The sequence below is a fragment of the Eretmochelys imbricata genome, chromosome 14 (genome assembly GCF_965152235.1).
Source record: "Eretmochelys imbricata isolate rEreImb1 chromosome 14, rEreImb1.hap1, whole genome shotgun sequence".
NCBI classification, from domain to species: domain Eukaryota; kingdom Metazoa; phylum Chordata; order Testudines; family Cheloniidae; genus Eretmochelys; species Eretmochelys imbricata.
In genome coordinates, this window is record NC_135585.1 from 2,101,268 (window position 1) to 2,123,164 (window position 21,897).

General features: G+C 56.3%; 1 protein-coding gene across 1 annotated transcript; it reads left to right on the forward strand.

Annotated features, from left to right (window-relative positions):
* Nucleotides 1-1,086: 1,086 nt before the first annotated feature.
* On the forward strand, nt 1,087-20,872 carry GAA (alpha glucosidase). The gene is made up of 20 exons (XM_077833345.1): nt 1,087-1,176; nt 1,789-2,433; nt 2,704-2,849; nt 3,641-3,806; nt 4,674-4,770; nt 5,117-5,236; nt 5,710-5,828; nt 6,063-6,194; nt 7,012-7,122; nt 7,584-7,697; nt 7,875-7,959; nt 8,597-8,714; nt 9,843-9,976; nt 11,673-11,824; nt 14,632-14,780; nt 15,025-15,166; nt 15,558-15,656; nt 17,339-17,503; nt 18,757-18,909; nt 19,732-20,872. Exons 2-20 carry the CDS (start codon nt 1,846-1,848, stop codon nt 19,789-19,791), a joined length of 2,850 nt encoding a protein of 949 aa, XP_077689471.1. The 5' UTR covers nt 1,087-1,176; nt 1,789-1,845; the 3' UTR covers nt 19,792-20,872.
* Nucleotides 20,873-21,897: the final 1,025 nt, after the last annotated feature.

The following is a 21,897-nucleotide window of genomic DNA, read 5'->3' on the forward strand; positions in this document are numbered from 1 at the left end:
TGTCACTCTCCTGGAGGCTGAATAACAGAAAAATGAGCAGTGATGAGAAACTGACACACAAAGTAATAAAACTGCTTCTGTGATCTTGGGTTCCAGCCGTGTTTGCCGTGCTCCAATCTCTGGCTTTTCTGTCTGCTCCAAGACAGCAGGCTGGTTTAGGTCCAACCACTCATATAATTGTGTATTGTGTTAGAACATGGGAAAGAGGTGCAAATCCACCTTTTGGGGGTTAAGTCGCACAGTCTTCTCCAGGGACAGAGAGATGGGTCCTAGAACACTTTCTGCCAAATCTGGGGAGCTCACCAGCTTTGAGCTACATCAAAGTTAAGATGGAATATGAATGCTTCTGGAATGGGAAGATGAGTGCAGACAGGGCCTAGAAAGACATTCCTGAATGAAGTGGAAAATCCTCTAATCTTGTTCATACTTCCCTTCTATACAGAATACTATTCTTCAGTGGATTGCCAACAGTCTTTCCCATCCGTGTGAGCACTTCACTTAAGAGCTCCAATTGCAAAAACAAATCCACAGGGTTTTGTTTAGTGGTAGTGCCCCTAAATTCGGGAGTATACGACAGGGTGAAACAGTGAGGTATGGTCTCTGCTCATCAGAATAAGCACAGGGACATCAGAGGGGAAACGCACGTTTTTCTAAGCAGACTGGACTTGTGTTTAACAGCTGCTTATTTCATAACCCTGGGGAGGAGAAAGAGGAAATGAACCTCCCAACTTTAGCAACTTCAGATTTCCTTTTCTTTCATTCCAGCGGGTTGCTTGGCCTCTCTGCCTTGTGTTTGTTTTACTGACTTGCTGCTTGGCTGGGAAGAAATCACTACCGCTCTGGGCCCGGTCCCCGCTTGTACCCGTGGATCGTGCCCACCACCTTCGATAACGTGCTTTTGAGCTGCGCGCGTGGGAGCGGCGACCCGGGGCAGGGAGGTCACGGGGGGTGAACTGCGTGCAACCGGCGCCAGCGAGCCGGCGGGGGCGCAGAGGGCGGCAGGAGCCAGCTCGTCCCCATTGGAGCGCCGGGCTGCCACGTGTTTCGCTGGGCGCCAGCCCCTCACGTGGCTCCTGGCCGGGGATCAGCTGACTGGCTGCTCACGTGATCGCAGAGGGCGCGCCGGCCCGGAGCCCCTCGTGCCGCTGCCCCTGGGAGCGGTGGGGGCGGAGCTAGGTACGGGGCTGTGAGGGGCGGGGTCTCGGGGGCATCTTCTCTCCCCCCCCCCCCCCAGCAGAGTGTGGGGCTCGGGGCGGGGGCTCGGGGGCATCTTCTCTCCCCCCCCCCCAGCAGAGTGTGGGGCCCGGGGGCATCTTCTCCCTCCCCCCCAGCAGAGTGTGGGGCTCGGGGCGGGGGCTCGGGGGCATCTTCTCTCCCCCCCCCCAGCAGAGTGTGGGGCTCGGGGCGGGGGCATCTTCTCCCCCCCCCCCAGCAGAGTGTGGGGCCCGGGGGCATCTTCTCCCTCCCCCCCAGCAGAGTGTGGGGCTCGGGGCAGGGGATCGGGGGCATCTTCTCCCTCCCCCCCAGCAGAGTGTGGGGCTCGGGGCAGGGGATCGGGGGCAGGGGAACGGGGGCATCTTCTCCGCCCCCCCCCCCCCGCCGGTTGTGAGGCTCAGGGATGGGGAGGGGAACGCCTCCACTGATTTTCCCTATCCTGCCGGGCATGGGGTGCACCTGATCCGGGGTCCCTTGGCATCCCTCACAATGTGGTGGGTCTTGATTGTTCGGGCTCCCACTCGACCTTCATGTGTAAAAACTGACCACGGGCTTCTCCCTGTCCCCATCCAGCTGGCTGCCTGGGCAGGCTCTCTGGTGCTGGAGGGGCACTTGCTCATCAGTCCCGCAATGCCCCCAGTGAGACTGAAGGAGGTTGAGAATTTTCCCGCCTGCAAGAAGGCTTCCTGCACCATGCTGCAGATGTCTGTCATCAGCATTGCTGCTCTGCTCACAACAGTTGCCCTACACGTCATATTCAGTGTCCATGAAGTCACCGTGGCTGCTGTGAGCCTCAGAGACCCCCCAGGGCCGGAGACTACCTACAGATCCAGTAGTGCTAATGGAGAAGGGCGGACATGGTATCAGAGGTGGGCAGGGCAACTGGAGACCCCAGGCGCTGCTGCATCAGGGCCCTTGCACTGTGACATCTCTCCAGATAGCCGGTTTGACTGTGCACCTGAGAAGCTTCTCTCCAGAGCAGAGTGTGAGGCTCGTGGCTGCTGCTACGTTCCGGTTTCCATTAAGGGCTCTGCGATTTGGCAGCCCTGGTGTTTCTTCCCGCCCAGTTACCCCAGTTACAAGATGGAGAACCTGAGTGCCACAGAGACAGGCTACACTGCCAGCCTGACCCGTACCGTTCCCTCATTCTTCCCAGAAGACCTAATGGTTCTGCGGCTGGATGTGGTGTTTGAGACAGAGGGCAGGCTCCACTTCACGGTCAGTAGGTGCATTAGCCAGCCATAACGGGGCTCGGGCTGCAGGAGTCACTAGCCGTGGTGCTGGGTGAGGGGTGCGTGCAGAACAATGAGTTTCTGCCTAGAGCCCATATGCATTACTTCCCTTGCTGAGCAGTTCTCGGAGCTGGGTTTTCTGCCCTTCAGGGTGACTGGTGACCTACAAGCCGTTGTGTCAATCCCAGAGTTTACTATAATGAAAAGTCACTTGCTCCAGCCTGTACAGCTGTCTCAGTCTCTCCCTTTCTTACAGCTCAGGGATCCAGCAAACAAACGCTATGAAGTGCCACTTGAAACCCCCAAAGCAAGAGGCCAAATCGCCTCCAAACTGTACAGTGTGCAGTTCTCAGCTGATCCCTTTGGCCTGATGGTCTTCAGGGAATCCAGCGGGCAGGTTCTGTAAGTGCTTCCTCGTCCTGTAACCAAATATTCCCCTCTGACTCACCCCCTTCCAGAGCCTGGGCCCAGCCACTGCCAAAGGTGGGGATGGAGCTACAAGTGGGAAGTGTCATTACTACCCAGCTATAATCAAAGTAACCTTCTCTTCCCACCCCCCCCCAGGTCCTTGGCTTTGTGTTGTCACTGCCTCACTTGACTTACTCTCTCTCAAGAGACAGAAAGGCAGCTACAGCCGTACCTGCCTCTTATGCCACAGCTGCCCTGGGAAGAAGCGGTTCCACTGGAATCAGGAGCTGGCCAAGCCCACAGGGCAGTTATCTGGGTTTTGTGGATCAGGTGCCAGTATAAAGTGATGGAAGCAGAGGCAGCATCTTGTTGTCAGTGAGTTTCCTGTTTTCATGGTACCTAAATCCATAGCTCGTGTTGACCAAGGCACCAGGTGACTCAATGTCTTGCCCAGGGTGAAGCAGTCATTCTAGGCCTTAGCTGGGGTTTGGGGCCCTGGGTTCCCACTCCCTTGCTGCTCTCCTGCCCCCTGTTAGTTCACAGCTGGGGAGAAGGCTGCACTTTCTGTGATAACTAAAGCTTCCAGCTGGAATCATGTGTGTTCTCCTTTCCCAAGAAGCTGCCATTCCTCTGGCTGAGAGGCTCCTTCCTCTGTCTGGTATCTAGTACGTGATGGCTTGAAGGTCTGTCTGGGTGGAAGAGCTACTTCTAAGCAAGCTTTCTGAGCTCAGCTCCCCATGGCATTTGCTGTCTGCCTTCTGGGAGTCTCCATTTCTCTTTGGCAGGTTGAACACCACCGTTGCTCCCCTCTTCTTTGCTGACCAGTTCCTCCAGATCTCCACCTCCCTGCCATCCCGTTTCATCTCTGGCTTGGGGGAGCACCTGACCTCACTCTCCCTCAACATCAATTGGACCAAAGTCACCCTTTGGAATCGGGACATGGCACCCACGGTAAGGGATAAGAGTGAAGTCCTGCTTAGTAATTACTCCGCTTCGCATGCAGGGCCTGGCAGGAAGGACGGAGGCCCATCCTGAGTGTCTCTGCGGTGTTAATATGGGCAGTTGCAGGTCTCTTGCTCTCAAATGAACCTTAAGTTTTTGAGGTTTCTCTCAAGCCTGAGCTCTCACGAGCTCTCTGGGGGAGGGCTTGGTGCCCCACCTGGCAGTGGGATGCTGGTGCTCTTGTTCCCACAGTTAGGGTTTAGGGTCCCTGGATTCAGCTCTTGGACACTCAGGAGTCTCTTTTCTCCTGCAAATGCAGGTGTGCTTGGCCCTATCAGCCTAATGCTTCTCACAGCCGGTTGGGGGCCCCGGTTCCAGTCCCTCGGGAGATCTCTCCCTGGGCAAGCTCATTTCTCTGCGCCACCTACCAGCAACCCAGGTGTGTACAATAGGGATCCAGGGGACTGTGCTGCGTGTCACAAGCTCCCTGATCCCCACCCTGATGCCAGGGCTAAGAGCATGTTTTATAGCCATCAGGGAGAGTTCGGGGCTGTAGGAGAACGAGCCGCGTCACCGCAGGGCGCTTGCTTGTGTTTCTATAAATCCCCATTGCTGCCTGCTATTAAAGAGCAGCAAGAATCCAAGGCAGGATGATGTGGCTGGCGCCATGGGAGTTCCCAGACTTTGTCACCACTATGTGAATGCCCAGCATGGCTGTCAAAGCAGAGGTGAGCCCTGAAAATTGGGTGTGTGAAGCTACCCAGCTGTGTACCCAGCCCTGCGCCGGCCGGGAGGATGGGCTGGCTGCTGCATTGCTTCCTGTGGACTGTGCCTTGCCCGAGTATCATTGACATGATACGCTCTACTGTACTTTAGCCGTACGTCAATCTCTATGGCTCTCACCCGTTCTACCTGGTGATGGAGGATGGCGGCTTGGCCCATGGAGTCTTCCTGCTGAACAGCAACGCGATGGGTATGTGCCTTGCTACCAGTCGCTCCTGCCTTTATTGTGAACGTCTCTGGGGAAGCCGGCCGGTTAACAAGCCTTCAGAGGGGTTTGAGGTCAGCAGCTTGGATTCAGGGATGCACTTCCTCCTGTGTCGGGGGTGGTATCACCGCACCTGCCCGCGGCTAGTGCGGGTGAGCAGAGACGTCCAGCAGAGGCTTGTGGAACTTGCTCCACGTGTGGTTGGCTGCTGGTCTCAGCAGCCTGTGTGGGTGTAGGGGGAAGGCCCCTGTTGCTGGACGTGGCTGGGCCGAGGCTCCGGGGCTGTGTTCTCAGCCAGCTTGCTTTACCCTCGCTCCTGTTTGCTTTGCAGACGTGGTGCTGCAGCCAAGCCCAGCCCTGACTTGGAGAACAACAGGCGGCATTCTGGATTTCTACGTCTTCCTGGGCCCTGACCCCAAGAGTGTGGTCCGGCAGTACCTGGATGTCATCGGTAGGGTGTTCGGAGGAGCCGCCTTCCTGCTCCTCTAGCCTCTGGGAGAGGAACTGGGCCTTGCCCGGATGCTGCTTGTGTTGGGAGCGAACAGTAGAGCTGGCTGGGCTGGGCAGCCTTTACAGGGCACGAGTGGTTTCACAGCTGGCAAACAGTTTGTTTCCTCCTTTGCCCAGTGCATCGGGACTGTCCGTGCTGGGGCCTCGGTTTCTAAAGTAAAGTCAGGCTCCACCCCGACTGCTGTTCTCCCGAGCACGCCGGGGAGGGCAAGGGGCCACATCATTGGCTCTGAAGGCCACTGTGTCCCTTCTGCTGCCTGCTGATTGCTGTGTGTGGAGGCAGGTGCCAGTGACTGGCCTTCAGTCAGGACCCTGCTCTCAGGGTAGCAGGCGAGGAGGCTGCTGAGTGAATTGGGTTTAATCAGTGTCCACATCTCTGGGCTACTCTCTAATCTGCTTCCTCCTAACTTCCAGGGTACCCGTTCATGCCCCCCTACTGGGGCCTGGGATTCCACTTGTGCCGCTGGGGCTACTCCTCCACCGCTGCAACCCGGCAGGCTGTGAAGAACATGACAGCAGCCCGGTTCCCCTTGGTAGGTCTGGTTCTCTCCTGCGACCCCCCAGAAGCAGCACCTCTTGCTATGGAACCTTGAAATGAGCCAACCCTGAGCCAGCTCAAGGCAACCAGTGCAGGTGCTGAGCCAGACAGCCAGGGGGAGGGGAGTAGGGAAACTACGCAGAGTGGCCACAGTGGGTGGGTCACCTGCCTGTGTGTGGCTGGGCGTTGTCCCAGTCCCTCTCTGACACTGGGGTCTCGGCCCTTCCAGGATGTGCAATGGAATGACCTAGATTATACAGATGCCAAGAGAGACTTCACCTTCAACAAGAACAACTTTAAGGACTATCCAGACATGGTACGGGATTTCCACCAAAGCGGCCGGAGATACATCATGATCGTGGTAAGTGAAGCCCTGAACGCCAGCCCCCTGTTCTCTTACCTCTGGATGCTTGGTCCCAGGACTCTGCTCTTTGCCCCTCCATGCCGTGTCCTCCATATTCCACCTTCCCCTTCAGTTGTGGGGATTTGAGAATCAAACGTGCTGCAGCCCAAGTGGTGACTTGGGTTTGGTTGCCAGGGCTCAGTCTGGTGCATCACCAACCCTAACGATTTGATGGTTGAATGCCCCTGGAGAAGGGAGCAGCGGAACCTCAGAACATGGAGTAAACTAGCTCTGAAGTACCCCTTCTTCTCCCCATGCCCTGTTGAGAGTCAGTTTCCCTTGCTGCTTGTTCTCGTCCATGGCACTGAGTGCCCTGCGGGGGGGTGGTTTTAGCTGGCAGGAGTTCGCTTTGGTTGTTGGTCTGGTCCTGTTTCTGAAGACCAGGCCCAAAGTGGCCAAGGCAAGGAAAGCAGACAATGGAACTGTGCTGGTGCTTTGCTTGCAGAGAAGTTGCTGATTCGGCACGTGAGTCACTCAGCGACCCTGGCAACACAAAGAACTTGGTAACCTCCCTGAAACCTGCTGCTCAGCAGTTCCTTCCGTTCACTTTGCACCACGTCCTCAGACTCCACCCTGGCCTTCTGGTGCCCAGCGCCTCTTGCCCTTCTCGCTGCCTTTCCCGCCCTTCGGCGCCGTGCAGTAACCAAGGGTTGGGTTCAGCCCGGGGACCTACGCACAGGCTCTGGGGAATCGCATTCGTCTCTCTCCGATAACGTGATGTTTCTCTCGTTCCCCTTCTCACTGATCAGTTCGCTGCTCACTTTTCTTCTATCAGGATCCAGCAATCAGCAGCTCTGGGCCCCCCGGCAGCTACAAACCCTACGATGACGGGCTGAAGCGAGGGGTGTTCATCCGAAATGCAACAGGACAGCCTCTGGTTGGGAAAGTGAGTCCTAAGCCTGGAGCGGGAGATGAGTCAGTGTCAGAGCTGAAACCAGGGGGTCTCCAGGGGTGGGTAAAGATGTTAAAGCCCAGAGCCTGTTAAACCTCCCAGTCTGCGTTCTGGGCTGAATGGAGCCCTGGCTACCTCCCAGTGTTCCCAGCCAAAGCAGAGACCTTCTCCCCAGGGAGGAGGAGTCTCTCTCTCACATAACTCATGGGAAATGTCCTCTGCCATCACTGGAGGCCCTTGACCCTGCCCCACAGTCCGTTCTGCTGTCCTTAGCGTGTGCATGGGTCGCTGAGGGCAGCAGCCAGCGAGTGGAGAGGGAGAGGACTGGAGGCTATCTAGATGACCAGAGTCATGCTGACAAGTGTGGCTCCAATGACATCTAAGTCCAGGAACATGGTGTGAGGAGGGGGTGAGTAACTGGAGCCCCCTTGGTTGCTTCTTCCTTTGTCTCCCAGGTATGGCCTGGCCCGACCGTCTTCCCAGACTTCACTAACCCAGAGACTCATGAGTGGTGGCATGACATGGTGAGGGAGTTCCATGACCAGGTGCCCTTCGATGGCATGTGGATTGTGAGTGGCTTCCCTCTCTCTGCCCTGCTGGGACCCAGGGCACCTGGAATAGGCTGGGGATTTGGAGCTGGAGCCCTGGGGGGTTCTGGGGGGGTGGTGCTGTATCCACAATACTTCTGATTCCCTGCACATCTGCCAGCATCCTGGTCCAGAGACGAGAGTCCCTTCTCTTGCCAGGACATGAACGAGCCATCCAACTTTGTGGCGGGCTCCTTGGACGGCTGCCCAAACAACAAACTGGAAAACCCACCCTATGTGCCAGGTAAGGAACTGCAGGCAAAAAGCCTTCTGCTGGCAAATGCGGGGGCAGGAGAACCAGTGGGGCAAGAGAGCTTTGAGTCCCTGCACCCCAGGAGCAACTGGCCTTGCTATTGAACTAATGTGCTGGAGGAGTCCAAGCACGCGGCCCGCCGCTCTCCGGCGCTGCACGAAGCCTGTGTGTGAACGAGACGCAGGTGTCCATTGCAGAAGAGCAGGGAAGGAGCCGGAGGCTGCACAATGAAGCAAACCTGATTTCGGTCTTGGGGAGGCTGAGCTGGGAGACTCACAGAGTCCGGGCTGGTTCCTGTTCTCTCTGCTCAGGCAGCTGGAGGCTGAGTCCAGAGACCTGGGGCAGTAATTGGAAAGGCGCCGCTGTAGCCCTAGGAGTGCTGATGTCAATTCCCCTTTCCCTGGGGTGACGTGCCCATCTGCAGGAGAACGGGACGCCAGAGACGCCTTCAGCTGCACTCAGGAGTTGCCGGGAGCCCCTGAGGCCCCACGGCGCTGGAACCCCTGAAGCAGCATGGGGGCTGAGGACTCATGCTCAGCCCGCCAGGGTGTGTTCCCTGCAGGCCCAGCACTGCTCTCGCCAGGCTGCATGGCGCCCTATGACTCACCCATTCCCTCTCTCCTTGCAGGTGTCATGGGGGGCACCCTGCAGGCAGGGACCATCTGTGCCTCCAGCCAGCAGTACCTGTCCTCACACTACAACCTCCATAGTCTGTACGGGCTGACCGAGGCCATAGCTTCCCACCGGTACGCCTGGCCTGGACCGCAGGCTCCTGAAGAGGGGACAACACGGTGGGCGGGTGGGTGGCTGGCTCCTAGGAATCTGCTTAGTGCTGGGGGCCAGCCCTTGGGAAACCTCGGGGAGGGGGGCTCCCGGGGCTGCTGCTGCAGGGCTGACTGCAGGGGTGAGCTGACTCCGGAGGCTGTGGCAGCCCGCCGTACCTCAGTGTGTGATATGCCCCCAGCTGGCCCAGGAGAGACGCTTCACCGCAGCCTTGCGTGAGTGGCCAGATGCATTATGGGTGCTTCCCCATCCCATGGCAGTGTCCGCTGCTGGCCACTCCTGGACGCGGAAGCAGACTGTGGCCCGTTGTTCTGGCCTTGTGTGGCAGGAGGCTGGATGGGCGGAGGTATGGCAGGTCCGCAGGCCTCTGGCATCCTGGTCCGTTTACTGGGAGAGTTTCCCCCAGTGTCTGAAGGCCTCGTTTTAACTGCAGGTTTTCTGCTGATCTGCTTCCCCCGAGATATGCCCAAGCCCCTGTGCCGCTCCTGGCATGACAGCAGGCCCCGAAACGCCCTGTGCAGTCTGAGTCGCCAACACTGGGGGGGGCACGTTAACTGCTTCAAGCCTCTCAGGTTCTGTGGAACTCGATCTCCTGAGTCCTGAGCTGTCTCTGAGCTGACATGCGTCCGCAGGAGCCAGCGGGCTCAGGCTGCACCCCCTACAGGGCTCTGATCCTGCGCGCAGGGCTGGGGAGCTGTGCTCTTAAAGGCGCCTTCAGCTGAATTCCTGAGATAGGCACAAGGGAGCATGAAGGGCCCAGCTTGCGAAGGGCCCCCCTGGCCAGCATCCCCTGCCCCTAGTAAGGCTCCAGTGTCTTAGGCTGAGAGCTGCTAGCAAGCAGCTGCCCCGTTTGCTGGGTTCCACGTTGCTTGGGCAGGTTTATAAGAGATGATTCCCTTGCAAGCCCTACGCAGGGCGTCTGCCTGGGGGTGTCTCGAGTTTGCTGCATTGGCAGAGGCTTGTGCTGTAGGTGGCTGAATCCCTGTTCCTCTCCGGCTGAGCAGCGCTGGGTGCTGGGTGGGGACGGATGCTTGCACTGAGCTGGGCAGACTCCTGCTACTGGCCTGACTCATCTGTTTCTTTTCCCCAAGTGCGCTGGTGAGGGTGCGAGGGAAGCGCCCTTTCGTGATCTCGCGTTCAACCTTTGCGGGTCACGGCCGCTTCGCTGGCCACTGGACTGGGGATGTCCTGAGCAGCTGGGAGCAGCTGTATTACTCTGTCCCAGGTACCCCCATCACTGCTGCGTTCAGACGTCCTGTGCCATAGCCCTGTCCTCATCCCCCTAGGACCTTTCCTTTCCCCACAATGTCAGCTAACCCCCCCTGGAAGCGTCTGGGAGCCCTTGCCCCTTCTGTCCTGTGCAGTGAGTTCTGCAGTCATTTAATTGTCTTGGTGCTAGGCGACACCAATCTCTAGGTGCCTTCCTGCTGCATTTCAGGGGCAGTCATCCATGCCCAGTACAACTCCACAGTGCACCCCACCGCAAAGCATAGCCCCGCCCCCCCCCCCCCCCCCCGCTGCCTCCTACAATCAGCTGCCTGCCCCAGAAAGGCTGAGGGAAATGGAGGATACTTGTGGCATGCCCTGGGGCTCGGCGGATGGGGCTGTGTCAGGCCAAGAGAATAAGTGAGGCCAAGCCAAGGCCTCTTGCCGAGAGCACCCTTCGAGCAGCTCCCTCCGTTTAAACAGGGACGGGAGTGTGGTGAAAGCACATGCCACAGCAGAGCTAAATGGCAGAGGTAAGTCCCAGGGGAAGCCTGTTTCCTAGAATACAGGGTGCAGACTGCACTGGGTTCATAAATCTGCACTGGTCACTGGGATTTCCTAGCACTGATCTGACCCTGATGTGGTCCCGAGAACCTCCCCTCTCTGCTGCACTGGATCATGTGCTGTCTTTACTCCTTTCCCTCCCACCCCTCGGTCAGGGGTGTTGTCCCTGGTCCATTCACTCTGCTCCCATTGAACTGGGCAGCCTGCCCCAGAGACGCATGGCAGAGTGGCAGTGGCATGCCCTGTGGATTTGGCTCTAACGTAGCAATGGCAGAGCCCACAGAGGACTTTCACAAGGCGGGATGTGTTCCCAGAGCCAAGGAGGAGATGCGGGTAAGGGGCCCTGCCATCCCAGCTCCTCCCAGGCTGTGATGTGATGTGTCCTCTTGGAGAGTCACCGCAGCATGGTGGATCCCCTCTATCTTGTTCAGGGAAGGAGGATGTGGAAGGAGCTGTGTATCCCAGAGCTGGGTCAGAGAGAGGATGTGTATAACGGATACCATCTGGGCCTGATGTTTGCCCTGGGCATGGTGACCTGGGGCTGTATGCAGTGAACCCAGCTGCAGGGGAATTTGCCTGATGAAAGGTTTTTCCTCTGAGGCTGCAGGGGGGAGAGGAACTACTTGGTATTGCCAGTTTCTCTCCTTACTCTGGACCCTCCGAAAATCCTCATCTCTCCCTCTGCCCCATGATGTGTCTCATGCCAGAGACAGCCAGCCCAGAGACCCAGCATGTTGTTTCCCGCGGCACAGCCTTCTGCTAGAGCAGTGAGCTTGGGGCTCTGTCTGCAGCTTCTCCATCTCCTTCTCTGTCTTCTCCTCACCCCTTCCTGGGACTGCGGGTCTCTCCTCAGCAGCCCCACCATCAGACCAGCGAGACAGGCAGTTCCCACTGATGATCTTCCCTGGGTTAATAGACTGGCAGCTGGGAGAGCTGCATGGTGGCTGAGAGCAGCCACTTCCCACAGCTGATGTGCCACGACCACAGGTGTCATCTCTGGTTCTGTCCCAGGGGCACGAGTCAGCTCCAGTCCCCCTGTGGGAAGTGGGAGAGAGGGCATTCGCACCAGTCCCCTCCAGCCTGCCCGGGATCACGGTGTTGTTCTCCGTGCTTCAGAGGCTTTGTGTCCCTCCCCTGCCCCCCTTTTCCAGAGGTGCTGCTCTTCAACCTGTATGGGGTGCCGCTGGTCGGGGCGGACATCTGCGGCTTTCTGGGTGACACCTCTGAGGAGCTGTGCGTACGCTGGACCCAGCTGGGTGCCTTCTATCCCTTCATGCGGAACCACAACGACCGCGGCAACAAGGTGAGGGCAAGCAGGAGCCCAGAGCCTGTGCAGGGAGCGCCGGAGGGAATCTTATGGCCAAGCTGCACTCGCCTGGCAAAGCCCTGTTCTTCCTTCTCAGCCAGTGGTGATTCCAGACAGCTGGAGGGATGTGACCGGGGAGGGGGACAGAACAGAGCCCTGGCAAGGTGTGTGGTGTGGGTAACTGGCTGGCTGGTTAGGCTGTGGCCTAAAGGAGACCTGGAGGGATGGGATACAGGTCCGTGCCCTGTGTGGCTCCTCTGCTGGATAAAGGCGCCCAGAAGGGCTCCTCCACAGAGCATTTCCATGCTAGTTTTACAGTAAACCCGGGGAAGCCGATGGGGACGGATGCTGATCTCAGGAGATCTGGGTCCTGCTGCTGACCTGATCACTGACGTGCTGTGACTTTTGAGGCTCTGCCCCTTGTTACCTGCGCAAAATTCTCTGTTACTCGCGCTCTCTAGGGCACCCCCCCTTACCCTTCTGTGGGCTCGGGGTGTAACCTTACACTCCAGGGCACCCCCCCTTACCCTTCTGTGGGCTCGGGGTGTAACCTTACACTCTAGGGCACCCCCCCTTACCCTTCTGTGGGCTCGGGGTGTAACCTTACACTCTAGGGCACCCCCCTTTACCCTGTTTCTAGGGCTCAGGGCGTAACCTTACACACTGCAGGTTTACAGGGTCTTTTACCAGTGACAGAGCCTTACACAATATTATTGTACTTAACCTCTCTTTATTAACAATCTCCAAAACAGACTGCACCCGCTACACGTACAATGCTCACCCCTCCCAATAAGGCAGATGAACTTTGCCCTGCTGGCCAGTCAGGATCAGGTCATCCGGGGACTCCAGCATCGCATGATGTGGCTAGCAGAGTGCTGAGGTCTGGCAGCTCTGATCTTTGGGGCTGTGTCCTGGAGTTGGTTCCCAAAGAACTTCCTTTTGGACCCCCGTTTATATATATAGTGAAACTTGAGTCCTGCTTAGCTCTACCGTAACCAATCATTTTACTACAATTCTACTAACCAATCCTACCCCACCACCTTAATTAATTTACACCTAGCAAAATTAATTATGTAACGGACAGGTTTCAGAGTAACAGCCGTGTTAGTCTGTATTCGCAAAAAGAAAAGGAGTACTTGTGGCACCTTAGAGACTAACCAATTTATTTGAGCATGAGCTTTCGTGAGCTACAGCTCACTTCATCGGATGCATACCGTGGAAACTGCAGAAGACATTATATACACACAGAGACCATGAAACAATACCTCCTCCCACCCCACTGTCCTGCTGGTAATAGCTTATCTAAAGTGATCATCAAGTTGGGCCACTTCCCGCACAAATCCATGTTTTCTCACCCTCCGCCCCCCCCCCCCCCAACACACAACAAAAATCTTCAAATCCAGACTCCAGCGAGAAACTGCTGAATTGGAATTCATTTGCAAATTGGATACTATTAATTTAGGCTTAAATAGAGACTGGGAGTGGCTAAGTCATCATGCAAGGTAGCCTATTTCCCCTTGTTTTTTCCTAACCCCCCCCCCCCCCCCGATGTTCTGGTTAAACTTGGATTTAAACTTGGAGAGTGGTCAGTTTGGATGAGGTATTGCCAGCAGGAGAATGAGTTTGTGTGTGTGTGTGTGTGTGTGTTTCGGGGGGGGGGGGTTAGAAAACCTGGATTTGTGGTGGAAATGGCCCACCTTGATTACCATGCACATTGCAGGGAGAGTGGTCACTTTGGATGAGCTATTACCAGCAGGAGAATGAGTTTGGAAATGGCCCACCTTGATTACCATGCACATTGTAGGGAGAGTGGTCACTTTGGATGAGCTATTACCAGCAGGAGAATGAGTTTGTGTGTGTATGGGGGTGGGGGGGGTGAGAAAACCTGGATTTGTGCAGGAAATGGCCCACCTTGATTATCATGCACATTGTAGGGAGAGTGGTCACTTTGGATGGGCTATTACCAGCAGGAGAGTGAGTTTGTGTGTGTGGTTTTTGGAGGGGGGTGAGGGAGTGAGAGAACCTGGATTTGTGCAGGAAATGGCCCACCTTGATTATCATACACATTGTGAAGAGAGTGGTCACTTTGGATTGGCTATTACCAGCAGGAGAGTGAGTTTGGGGGGGGGGGGGCGGAGAGTGAGAAAACCTGGATTTGTGCTGGAAATGGCCCAACTTGATGATCACTTAAGATAAGCTATTACCAGCAGGACAGTGGGGTGGGAGGAGGTATTGTTTCATGGTCTGTGTGTATATAATGTCTTCTGCAGTTTCCACGGTATGCATCCAATGAAGTGAGCTGTAGCTCACGAAAGCTCATGCTCAAATAAATTGGTTAGTCTCTAAGGTGCCACAAGTACTCCTTTTCTTGTAATGGACAGAAACAATCAAAGAAGCGGACAGAGACCATACAGACAAACCATAGATAGTGGGAACAAAACAATAAAGAAATGAGAATTTTACAACCACAGCTATTGATAGGAGCATTCTGTCTGGCAAGAAATCAATCAAACTAAGTTTTCTTTAACCACTGTAAGATCTGCTTCTCTATTTGGTGATGGTGGGTGCCATTAGGATGGGGTCTCCTTCTTAACAGCCCGATATTATGTTGTTTTAATGTAATTTAGATGGAATGTGAGGATATGACCCCCTGCTTCTCAGCTAATGGCTGCTGCTCTCCTAACATGGCTGCAGACAAAGGCCTTAGGCCTCACAATATGGCTACAGGAAAAGGCCTGATCCTTATAGTGGGATCTGCCTGCACCCTCCTGGTTTCTCAGTTGGACTCCTCCTCTCTCTCGTAGCCCCAGGAGCCGTACGCCTTCAGCCCTGCGGCCCAGGAGGCCATGAGGAAGGCCGTCTTCCTGCGATACTCGCTGCTGCCGTATCTCTACACCCTCTTCCACAAGGCCCACTCTGCAGGGGAGACAGTTGCACGACCCCTCTTCCTGGAGTGAGCATCCTCCCGGGCCCACAGGAGGGAGGATGGGTTTGTCAGGTGTCTGATCTGGGGCTGGGGGCATGGCACGGGGATTGGCCATGCCAGTGTTCAGTCCAGTGCATGGGTTGGCTTAGCACCGTTGCCACTGTTCCAGTCCTCCCCCTGCCGCAGCAGGAGGTGCATGGGCAGTGGGGGGCTCTGAAGGGGCAGTGTACTCGGTGTTAGAACATATGCTTCACCCAAATCCATTCTGCAGGTTTCCCACAGACCCGAACACCCTGAGTGTTGACCACCAGTTCATGTGGGGAGCGGGGCTCCTCATCACGCCAGTGCTAGAGGCAGGGAAGACCAAAGTCAGCGGCTACTTCCCCATAGAGACTTGGTATAACCTGATGGCAGTAAGTACACGGTACAGCCGGTGCTCTTTGGAATAACGTGGGTTCTTGGCCTTACCCCAGCAAACAGCTGGGAGTGTAGTCTGCACCGTGAGCAGACAGCGAAGCACAAGTGGTGACTAACTCTGGTCTGGTCTCGTCTCCCTTCCACTCCTAAATGCACAGCTCCCCCATCGCATCCCAGCAGGTGTCTGTTAGTGCGGTTCCTGGTTGGCCTGGCTTGCTGCTGGCTTCCCAGAACCTCCGTCCCCACGCGAATGCTGGGAGTCTGGTACCTCACTGTTCAGGGCCGGGTCTCTTCATAGTGTTTGCAAGGCCTCTGATGTTTGGCTTGATTGGGCTTAGCTGGTGGGCTGTGCGTGGGGTGTAATGACTTCCTCTCTCTTATCTTCAGGGCTCCGTCATCCACAGCAAGGGCCAGTGGGTCCTCTTACCAGCTCCACTGGACACCATTAATGTCCATGTGCGGGCAGGACACATCCTACCTCTGCAAGTGAGTCTCTTCTGAACCATTGCCGTGGGGCACAAGTAACCATTTCCCCCTCCAGCGTAATCCCGGTTCCCCCAATCCCTTCACTGAGGCACCAGCCACAGGTGGTGTGACTTCCATCATGTTTGCACCTCGTGTCTGAGGTTTTCTGGCGAAGGAGCGTGCAGTTTGGAGCGTCAATCAGCCTATGAACTGCAGGGCTGGGGATGTTTGCAGAAGATGAGGGAGCTGAATAGTGTCAGAGAAAGGGCCTTACTGCTGGAGGGATTCTTATGAGAAGGTTAAGAGTTAAATCTGAGGAGTCCTGCTATAATGTGAACATCCCAGCATGCAAGAAATGGAGAAAAGGGAGGAATTATTTAGTATCGTAAAGGGCAGTGTGGCGAAATTAGCCAAGGCTTCCTTGCTAAAATGAACCTTAATGAAATAGTTAAGCTTTTGCATGGCAGTCATCCTTAGGTTTCAGAGTCAACACCCTGTTGAGATGAATGGGGCAGCTAACAACTCTCAGCTGTTGTTTCAATTTGTCTTCACTCAGGCTTTCTGTTTCACATTTTCAAAACTCTTTACAACCATGAAGGCTAGAAACATCTAACTTTGAACTGAAAGCTTTGGTTCTGGTGCTGATTCCATGGTGGCAGAATGCATGAGGCCTGAGCGTGACTGGGGCTAAGAGAGAAGGGATGGAGGACGAAAGACTGGGCATCTGCAAGAGGTTCCAGACTGGGGACAGAGTGTCCCCAGGGCTTTTCTTTGAATTGAAGGGACAGTGGGCTCTTGCCTGGGAATGCTCTTTAGCTCCATGTCACGCTGCTTGTTGGTACCCAAGTGGGGGAAATCACAGTTATTCGGGGAACCTCACACACTTGGCGATATGACACGACTACCCAGTGCCAGCTTCTAAAATGTACCCCAATGAAAGGGCCTGTTAGCTGTTTAGCCTGTTGCCAGCTCAGGGCAGAGATGCTGCTTCGTGTCAGCCATGTGACAAGCTGAAGGTTGCAGAATAAGCTGCACAAACACAGATCTTTAGTTCCCTGCACAAGCTAAGTTGCTAAATTGGCCGGGAATGTGATTCGATAGGTTCTTGCCGCATGGGCTGTGCCTGCTGCCCTCGGCAGGGTGTGTCTGCCTGAGGGTGAACCTGCGGGCTATCCGGGCTATCAGCCTTGCTGCGGGATTCAGCTTCTTAGCGACACCCATCCGCCAGTGTGTCCTGGTTTCAGTACTGGGTGCCCATCTGCTGGTGAGCAGCACCCCCCTTATTGGCCGTTCCCTCCATGGCGTTTCTGCCTTTGTGAGGTTGAAGCTCTGAACTCCTCCAGAGGGACAATGCCGTGGGTTCTGTAGGAGGGGATGCAGTCTGGGTGATGCCCCAAGGACCTCCTGCCTACCAAATTGCTAAGTACATTGGCCCTGATCTTCAGGACCTGCCCTGCTTGCTTAGGCTGGAAGTCCCGATGTGGCTGTTACAGGGGAAAGAGGGTTAGACGTTATAAACTGGGGCAGTTGCTACACTGGCCCTGTCTGGTGCGTTGGAGTCCGGCAGTGAGGGACCTCACACCTAGCAGGTGACTGGCAGGAGATGTACCATTTATATCAGGGACCCCGCCAGCAGCTGCTTGAGGCCATCCCTGGGAAGTACTTTGTATAAACCTCTCTGCCTGCTGGCTGCATCTCCCCAGGAGCCTGGCTTCACGACCACAGAGAGCCGAAAGAAGGGCATGACCCTGGTAGTGGCGCTGACAGTGGCTGGGGTTGCCAGAGGGGACCTGTTCTGGGATGATGGTGAGAGCCTGCTGACATTTGAGAAGGGCGACTACACTCAAATCCTCTTCCTGGCCATGAACGTGAGTCTGGTGGGGGAGGGATGCTAAGAGTGACATCTGCCTGTGCTGGGGGATGCGGATGGTGCCCTACCACAAGCGAGAACCAGGGAGTTTTCCGGGGCCTCCTGGGGTGTACGGCAGAGGTGCAGCCTGGTGAGACTGAAGCCCCACCAGGAAGCGCTGAATCCTGAGCCTTGGCTTGCCTGCTGGGAGCTGGGCTTTCTGCACGAGTTGCTGCAGTCTAGTCTCTTGGGCAAGCAAGATACAGCTTTTGTTGCGGACAGTGGGAGCCTCCCAGCTGTACCTGGGAAGAGTGGGGGGGCTGGTTCCCGGCAGGGGCTGTCCCTCCCGAAGCACTCAGCGCAGCCAAGCAGAAGGTGGTTTCTCTCGAGTTTTCCCGGAGAGCGAGCGCCCTCGCTGGTCCCCTCTCCCCGACCCGGGTGCTGAGCAACACGGCTGTTGAATGGCACCGCAGGGGCGCGGGCGCTGCCTGTCTCCTCACTCTGATGAAGGACTCTGCCACTCCCTAATGGCTGCAGAGCCCAGAACATTCTGTGCCCGGTGGTGCTGTCTGTGCCCTGCAGACTAGAAAAACCAAAGGAAGCAGCTGAGGCTGGACTCAGGTCTGGGATTTTCCCGCAGCCGGGGGCAGGCTCTGTGGATGTGGCTACTTTAGACCTTGGCTTCCATTTCTGGCCAGCACCGTAGGTTAGTGAGACACTTGGAAAGTACCTGGTGACAGAGCTTCCTTCTGCTTGGCTCGTCCCTGTGACCTGGGACGTCCCTGTCTTGGAGAATGTGGCCCCCTTCAGCAAGCCGTATAAATAGGGTATCTTGTGTACCAGGTGTCTGGCTCTGGGGCAGGGCCGCAAACAGTGTGACGGGGGTTGGGGAACAGAGCAAGGTTACCCCAGTGGGAGACATCCTATGGCGTAGCTGCTGAGACTGTCCCTCCCTCTCAGGCTGGGTATGGGCCTGCCTCCCTCCCCCAGGAAGGTCTGTGCCCAGGAGAAGGTGGACCCTGCTGAGTGACATAGCACAGATCCGGGCATGATCATTGCGGTGCAGCTCCTCCTGCCTGACTCTCCAGGGAAATTGGCCTCGGTTTGATGTCGCACTGTCACCTGGGCAGGAATCCCACCAGCTGTAGCGTCAGAGGGGAGGAACAGGTGGGCTGAGGCGGGAGTCCCGGTACAAGCCAGCCTGGCTGGAGGGGGAACGTCAACTGGCTTGGAGACCTTACCTGGGGGAACAAACTCTCCCTTGGATTGCAGGGTGTGCTGCTGAGTGAGCTGGTGCAGGTGAACAGCCAGGTGGACGGGCTCTTGCTGCAGGAGGTGACAGTGCTGGGTGTCCCCAGCCCGCCCCAGAGGGTTCTAGCTAACGGCGTCCCTGTCTCCAATTTCTCCTACCACGCGGACACCAAGGTAAAGACACCTGTGCTTCCTGCCTCATTGCTCTCGTGCTTATTCTGAGGGCTGCAAAATAGGCGTCTCGTTCCTGTCCTTGGAAAGGGGAGGCTGCCTGCTCTGGCAGGGGGACCCCAGGGATCACTGCCGCCAGGGAGAACAGTCACAGAGGAGCATCCTGCCCTGGCAGCTGGTGCTGGAGCTGCTGCTGTGGGGAGAGGAACAAGGAGAGAGGTCAGCCTGGATTCTGAGGGTGCAGTGGGGGAAAGTTATTTAAAAGTGGCCTGAACAGAGCTCAGGAGGATAGAACAATCCAGGGCTTCATCAGCTCTGAGTTCCTGGATTCTCCGTGGAAGGGAGGGGCATGGAAAGGGTTGGAGGAGATGTGGAGATCCCAGGGAGTGTGTAGCGGAGTCGGTCTTGATGCTGTGTCGTTATTGGGGGTCAAACTTGCTGCTGCTGTTTGTGGTGGGCTGTGGGGATCCTTGTGGGGGGCCTCGAGAGCTGAGTGGGGATGAGATCAAGGGTTCTCTGGGAATCGCTCTGAAGATCTCGGCAGTGAATGAGATGCCGTCTCTAGGGCGTCTGTGTTTAACGGGGCTGGAAGTGTGCCACAGGGAGAGTTCGGTAGAACTCTATAGGAAGATTACATCCCCTGCACCCCATAGATAGAGCATCTCCAGGCAGTGTTCGGGCTGTGCCCACCTGTGAGACAGAGGGTATTCACATTGCCCTGATGCAGTTGGTGCTGATGGAGAGCAGGTCCCCAGACAATCTGTTGTCACCCACCCTGCCCCCGGAGGCTGTCACTGACATGAAGCTCCCTTCTTGTCTCCTCAGATCCTGAGTATCCCGCTCTCTCTCCCACTAGGGGAGCAGTTCATGGTCATCTGGTCCTGAGGCATGATGGGACGCCTGCCTAGTTCTGCTCCTCTGCACTCTGGTGAAAGAAAGAAGTCGTCAGTCAATGCAATGGAATTGCTCCATGCTGCCTTCCCTGCAGGAGCAGATTGTGTCCTGTGACCTCCAGGGGTGGAGGGAGGCGGTCTGGGGAAGCTGTGCTTTAGGAACTGAGTTGCATTTCTCGCTCAACTCCGGGGTTCTGGGGTTGAAAGTTCTTGGCTCTTGAGTGCTTAGGGGCAGGCTGTGGATCTGCAGAACCAGCCAAGAGCTCCTTGCCACAGCTGTCCCCAGCAGTGCTGCACAGGTGTATTGGCTGCTTCTGCACTGGGGATCTGATTGAGCTGCTGATTAAGGCAATGGCCGAACTCCCATTCACTTCACTGGAGCAGGGCTGGGTCCTAGGGGTTGGGGGGGGACCAAACTTTTTAAATCACTTCACAAGGGGGCGGCACAGTCACTAGGGAAAGGAATCGGAGCGCTCAGAGTCTGCAAAGACAATCAGCTGCAGTTTCTAAAGCCATGAACCTTCCCAAGGCTCAGACACACTGGCCGAGGCTCCAGCTGCATTTGGCAGCGACCGTGCGTCCTGTGATGGTAGCAGAACTGGGACCCTTGTTACTACGGGACTTGCACTTTTATTTCCTGTGCCAAACGGGTGCACAGCTTGGGGCTTGCTGCGGGCAGGTGGAGGGTCTGTCTCCTGGTCTGAAAGCAAAGGAGACATCTTGGTTTAAGGCTTGAGAGTGGCAGGCCTGCCCCAGAATGCGCTTGTGAGGATGCGTGCTGGGGTGCAGTAGTTCTCAACCTATTCACCATTGTGGGCTGCATCCAGTACTACCTGTATGGCCCTGAGGATGTCCCGTGGGCCGCAGGCTGAGAACCACTGCTGGGGTGAAGGGGTGGGGGGACCTGCCTTCCCCGGCTGTGTCCGTGCGTTGGGCGTGCCCTGGATGTGAGCAGTCGTCAGCCTGGCCTAGAGAAGCGCCGAGGGACGGGCTGGGGGTGGCCTCGTCACTGCAGTGGAGCTTCCTGCTCTTCCTGGGGGATTTATTGCTAATAAAGGGCCACTGTGAATGTTCTTTTGACCTTGGCTTGTGCGGACTTTGTGTGCAGAGTAAGATGGTTCATTGGTGCCAGGAGGTGACTTGGTCCCCAGGCTCCCTGGTGGCAGATGCTTGGCTTCTCCCCAGGACTGCCCTCTCCTAGCTGGCCCCACGTATGACACTTTTTTCAACTTACCCGAGGTGCCTATTGTGAATCACTGTCCCGTGCTCACAGCGGGAGGGAGCCCTGTCTGTGCCCATCAGGGGACGCTCTCCCCAGCCTCCGGCTGCTGGCAGCACGGGTGCTCCGCTCCGGGCTCCGCAAGCTCGCTCTTTCCCTCTGCAGGCTACCCAGTGACACCCCCCACGTTGTTACACTCGTGGGCCCCGTCCACTGTCTTGTGGGACACCCGCAGTGTGCACTGGTCTGCTGCCTCCATGGAACAGTGCAGCTCAGCTTTCTGGTTTCAGCTCAATTCAGCACCCTACTTAGCACAAGGCACTTAGATGGGGTTATGGTAAAAACCAAATAGAAGTGCATTTCACAAAGCTTGGGATAAAGATTTAAAAGCAAGCATCAGGGTTTGGCAACAGAAGGTTACAGGTAAAAGGTAAACGTAAATGCTGGCTGTAGCCCGTGCTTGTTAACACAAGCCTGGTAAGGTGCTTTCGTTTCCTGCCTGGTAAGGTGCTTCTCAACGAATGGTCCGTTCCTGCAGCGCTTGTCCAGGCCAGAGAGCTGACACGGGGCGGGACGTTAGGATCAAAAGCCCCGAGGATGCTTCGCTCTGACAGTGAAGAACTGGAATTCATCACTTATGTAAATCCCCCCAGCTCGCTGCATTCCTGACCCACATTCACCCAGAGTCTGCGCTGAACCTCGTGTGGCAGCTGGCAGCACCGTGCATCTGAGATTTCAAAACCAAATGTGGATCAGGCTGTAAGCTCCTCATGTTTGGTTAAATATTCCCTTAAGCTCTCCCCTGTGCCGTCGGAGCCTTACGTGGTTCCTGTTCGTTTGTCAGAGCAGACGGGCACAGCACGGTGCAGATGGAGGGAA

What these genes read in the sequence shown, in the direction of transcription:
- GAA (XM_077833345.1), top strand. Translation starts at nt 1,846, where the DNA reads ATGCCCCCAGTGAGACTGAAGGAGGTTGAGAATTTTCCCGCCTGCAAG. An exon ending in GAATCCAGCGGGCAGGTTCT is followed by an intron (nt 2,850 to 3,640) that starts GTAAGTGCTTCC and finishes TCTCTTTGGCAG; the next exon opens with GTTGAACACCACCGTTGCTC. An exon ending in CCTTCGATGGCATGTGGATT is followed by an intron (nt 7,698 to 7,874) that starts GTGAGTGGCTTC and finishes TTCTCTTGCCAG; the next exon opens with GACATGAACGAGCCATCCAA.